The sequence below is a fragment of the Oxyura jamaicensis genome, chromosome 11 (assembly GCF_011077185.1).
Source record: "Oxyura jamaicensis isolate SHBP4307 breed ruddy duck chromosome 11, BPBGC_Ojam_1.0, whole genome shotgun sequence".
Taxonomy (NCBI): Eukaryota; Metazoa; Chordata; class Aves; order Anseriformes; family Anatidae; genus Oxyura; species Oxyura jamaicensis.
The window spans coordinates 1,490,185-1,494,246 of NC_048903.1; the positions used below are offsets into that span (position 1 = coordinate 1,490,185).

The 4,062-nt window shown below is 66.6% G+C and overlaps 1 protein-coding gene across 1 annotated transcript; it reads left to right on the plus strand.

Moving 5' to 3' along the window:
* Positions 1-968: 968 nt before the first annotated feature.
* ST3GAL2 (ST3 beta-galactoside alpha-2,3-sialyltransferase 2) lies at positions 969-3,654 on the plus strand. Its single transcript, XM_035337117.1, has 7 exons — positions 969-1,144; positions 1,261-1,710; positions 2,069-2,262; positions 2,367-2,546; positions 2,719-2,764; positions 2,858-2,977; positions 3,104-3,654. The coding sequence occupies exons 2-7, from the start codon at positions 1,375-1,377 to the stop codon at positions 3,275-3,277; spliced, it is 1,050 nt and encodes a 349-aa protein (XP_035193008.1). The 5' UTR covers positions 969-1,144; positions 1,261-1,374; the 3' UTR covers positions 3,278-3,654.
* Positions 3,655-4,062: the final 408 nt, after the last annotated feature.

Consider the following 4,062-nt stretch of genomic DNA (forward strand, 5'->3'; position numbering starts at 1 on the left):
TGGTGGGACCTGACCTGGTGGGACCTGATGCAGTGGTACCCAACCCCGTGGCTTGGTGGGACCCGACCTGGTCATACCTAGCTCGGTGACTTGGTGGGACCCAACGTGGTGGGACCCAGCCTGGTTGCTTGGTGGGACCCAATCCAGTGGGACCCAATGTGACAGCCTGGTGGGTCCTGACCTGGTGGGATCCAGCCCAGTAGCTTTGGTGGAACCTGACCTGGTGGCTTGGTGGGGCCCAACTTGGTGGCACCCAACCTGGTGGTCCTATGTGCCCTGACATCGTGGGACCCCCTGGTGGGACCCCACACCCATGTCCACAGGTGCTCAGCACCCCCCTTCCTCCTCTCCCATCCTGCCCTCAGTGGGGTCCCACAGCAAGGCTTCGCTCCACGCTGCGAGCAGAAGGTCCCAGAGAGAAGCACCAGCGGTGCCGACGGGTGCGAGGCTGGCTCACGGTGCCGCCACCATCCCGCTCCATGAACCCTGGCCGGGGCTCGCCACGTGGTGCTCGGCGCGCGGTCGGTCCCAAACCCCGGTTCTCCCTTCCCCCTCCTGCTGCAAACATCGGGCACTGCAGTGACCCCATCACGATGCGATGGGCGACGCTCTCTGGGGCACCCGGGGCAGGTGGCACCCATGGGTGCGCCGTGGCCACGATGCCCCGCTCACCACGGACTGGTTGCTTCGGGCGTTAATTCCGCAGAAATGCCCTTGCAGGGCACGTTCGCCCCTGGCTGCGGGCGGGGAAATGCCCACGGAGGGAGGATGCTCGCCGGCTCCCTTCCTCTCGCGGCCTGGGCAAATATTTGCGAGCGGGTTAATAATTCGGGCAGGGTGCCGCCAGCGCCCAGCTGGCTCTGCAAAGCGATCGGCCGCGGTGCCGGGGTGATTTTTGCCCTTATCCCCACGAGGGCTTTGTGGGGAGCAGCCCGGGTCCAACGTCCGTCCCCCCCTTTCCACTGCAGGCTGCTGTCCCCGAGGTGTCCCCGGTGCAGGGACGATGAGTGCTGCTGCAGCCCGGAGCCAGCTGGGGACGGGTCCCCGAGCCCGCAGAGCCACAGGGACGCGGAGCTACGGCTGAGCCCGGCGTGCCGAGCCGTGCCGCGCCGCGCCAGGCGGATGGAAAGCTGCGCCCCGGCAGGTAGGGGTGCTCCAACCCCACCCCATAGCAGTGCAAAGCCCTCCTGGCCACCGAGGCCACGCATGCCGGGCTTTGTGCCCTCTCCCCACGGTGACCCACATCTCTGCACCCCACAGGGAGCCCCACCGGCCGCCTGCCTCCACCCCGCGCCCGCCGGCCCCCTCCCGCGCCCGCCCCGCGCCCCAGCCCTATGCCAGGCGAGCAGCGCCCGCCGTGCCCACCCGCCCGCCATGAAGTGCTCGCTGCGCCTCTGCTTCCTCTCGACCGCCTTCCTCCTCGTCTTCGTCATGTCCGTGCTCTTCACCTACTCCCACCACAGCATCGCCTACCTGGACCCCGGCGGGCTGGGCGGCATCCACCGGGTGAAGCTGGTGCCCGGCTACGCCGGCGTGCGGCGGCTGGGCCACGGGGGGCTGTACCCGAGGGGCTGCGCCTGCCGCCGCTGCCCCGAGGACGCCGCCGACGCCGCGGCGGCTTGGTTTGACAGCCGCTACGACGGCCGCGTCTCCCCGGTGTGGACCAAGGAGAACATGGAGCTGCCGCCGGACGTCCAGCGGTGGTGGATGGTGAGCGTCCCCGGCGGGGTGTGGGGCCCAAGCGCTTTGGAAACTCCTCTGGGCAGCGCCTCGTCCCTGCATCCATGGCCACCAAGTGGCTCCGAGCTGATTTAATTGCCACATGGGGCAGGCCCAGCATTTTGGGCCTCATTTCCCGTATTTTTGACTCTTTTTTTTAATCCTTCCCCCATTTGCAGCTTCCCTCCCTTGCTCACTGCCCTGTTTTTACCCCCCCCTTGGGATCCCGCGGCATCTCCGCACCACCAGGCCCCCTGCACTCGGCGCCGTCTCGGAGCGGTGGGGAGGGGGCTGCCGGTGCCGCCCCCCTGCCTGACGCCCCCCCGCCGCCCTCCCTGTCACCCCGCAGATGCTGCAGCCCCAGTTCAAGTCCCACAACACGCAGGAGGTGCTGAGCAAGCTCTTCCAGATCGTGCCGGGCGAGAACCCCTACCGCTGGCGCGACCCGCGCCACTGCCGGCGCTGCGCCGTGGTGGGCAACTCGGGCAACCTGCGCGGCTCCGGCTACGGGCCCGAGATCGACGGGCACGACTTTGTCATGAGGTGAGGGCTGGGATGAGAAAACGTGCCCTAAAAGCGGGACCCCCACGGCAGGGCTGGGGGCTCGCCCGGCCCCTCCGCGCCCCAGCGCCCGCCTCTGTCCCCAGGATGAACCAGGCGCCCACGGTGGGCTTCGAGGGGGACGTGGGCGGCCGGACCACGCACCACTTCATGTACCCCGAGAGTGCCAAGAACCTGCCTGCCAACGTCAGCTTCGTGCTGGTGCCCTTCAAGACCCTGGACCTGCTCTGGATCGCCAGCGCCCTCTCCACCGGCCAGATCAGGTTGTAAGTACCCGGTGGCACCGCCGCCGTCGTCCTTCGTGTCACACGCAGAGAATAGGCATCGCCTCGGGGCCTTTTTGTCCCGTGCTGGGAGGGGCGAATGCTCACGGCTGGGGCTCCTTTGTTCCTCCACCCCGTCTCCACCATCCCCTTTGCTTGTCTTTTTTTGCCCCAGCACCTACGCGCCCGTGAAGCCTTTCCTGCGGGTGGACAAGGAAAAGGTAAGGACGGCCCCACGCCTCTGCCCCGGGGGTGGGGGGACAGACACGGCGTGCGGGGCCGCTCAGCCAGCATCCCGCCTCCCTCCCTGCCAGGTGCAGATCTACAACCCCGCCTTCTTCAAGTACATCCACGACCGCTGGACGGAGCACCACGGGCGCTACCCCTCCACCGGCATGCTGGTGCTCTTCTTCGCCCTGCACGTCTGCGACGAGGTGGGTGGCGGTGGCACAGGGACGCCCGCTGGGAGGTGGTTTCTGCTCCCACACCTCGCAGGGCTGGCTTTTTTTTTATTATTTATTATTTCACTCGGTTTTTGGCTGCTGCCTCTCGCCCCGCAGGTGAACGTCTTCGGGTTCGGCGCCGACAGCCGGGGCAACTGGCACCACTACTGGGAGAACAACCGCTACGCCGGCGAGTTCAGGAAGACCGGGGTGCACGACGCCGACTTCGAGGCGCACATCATCGACATGCTGGCCAAAACCAGCAGGATCGAGGTCTACCGGGGGAACTGAGGGCCGGACGGCGGCGCGTCCTCCAGCTCACCCACGCCAAGGAGCGGGGCTCAGCGCCCGGCCGGCAGCGGGTGGCCCCCGGCACCCGTGGGTGCTCGCCGGCAGCCCCCGGCCGGCAGCGTGGCCCCGATGGAGCTGCCCCGGGCGGCGCTCGGTGCCTGTGACCAATCAGGTTTTGAGCGAAAAAGGAGACTTTTTGTTGTTCTGGGGGTTTTTACTTAATATTATTGCTATTAAGGAACCCGTCTCAGCTGAGCAAGGATTTACAGACGCACTCAGCACCTGGCCGGCCGGCGGGAGCGCCCGACTTGCATCTCTTTACAGTCAAACCAAATGCTGCTCTTTTTAAAACGAAAACAAAAAGAAAACACAAAAAAATCTGAAGCCCGGCGACTTCGGGGAGCGCCCAAGCCAAGGGCCAAGTGACAATCAGCCCCCGAGGGTGCAGCCATGCCGTGCCACCGCGCCGGTGTCCGACAGCCACCTCCTCTGGTTCTGCCTGTCCCTGGGCGCGGAAGCCACCGCTGCTTTTGTCCTTTAATTTGATTTTTTTTTCCTCCCCCTTCGCTTGGCGATGTCCCTTTGCGGCTGCCATCCCCTGGCCCTCGGGAAGGGGAGGTTGGACTCTCACGGTCCCGCTGCCGGAGCCCGCCACAGTGCGTTGGGATCGGGCTGCGCCGTGGGGATGCTGCTGGCTCGGGGATGCCACCGTGCCAAACCCGCTGCATCGGGGCCGGCCTCCCGGGCTCTCTTTGCCCAAGGTTAGGAGAAATTTGGGGGTGGCA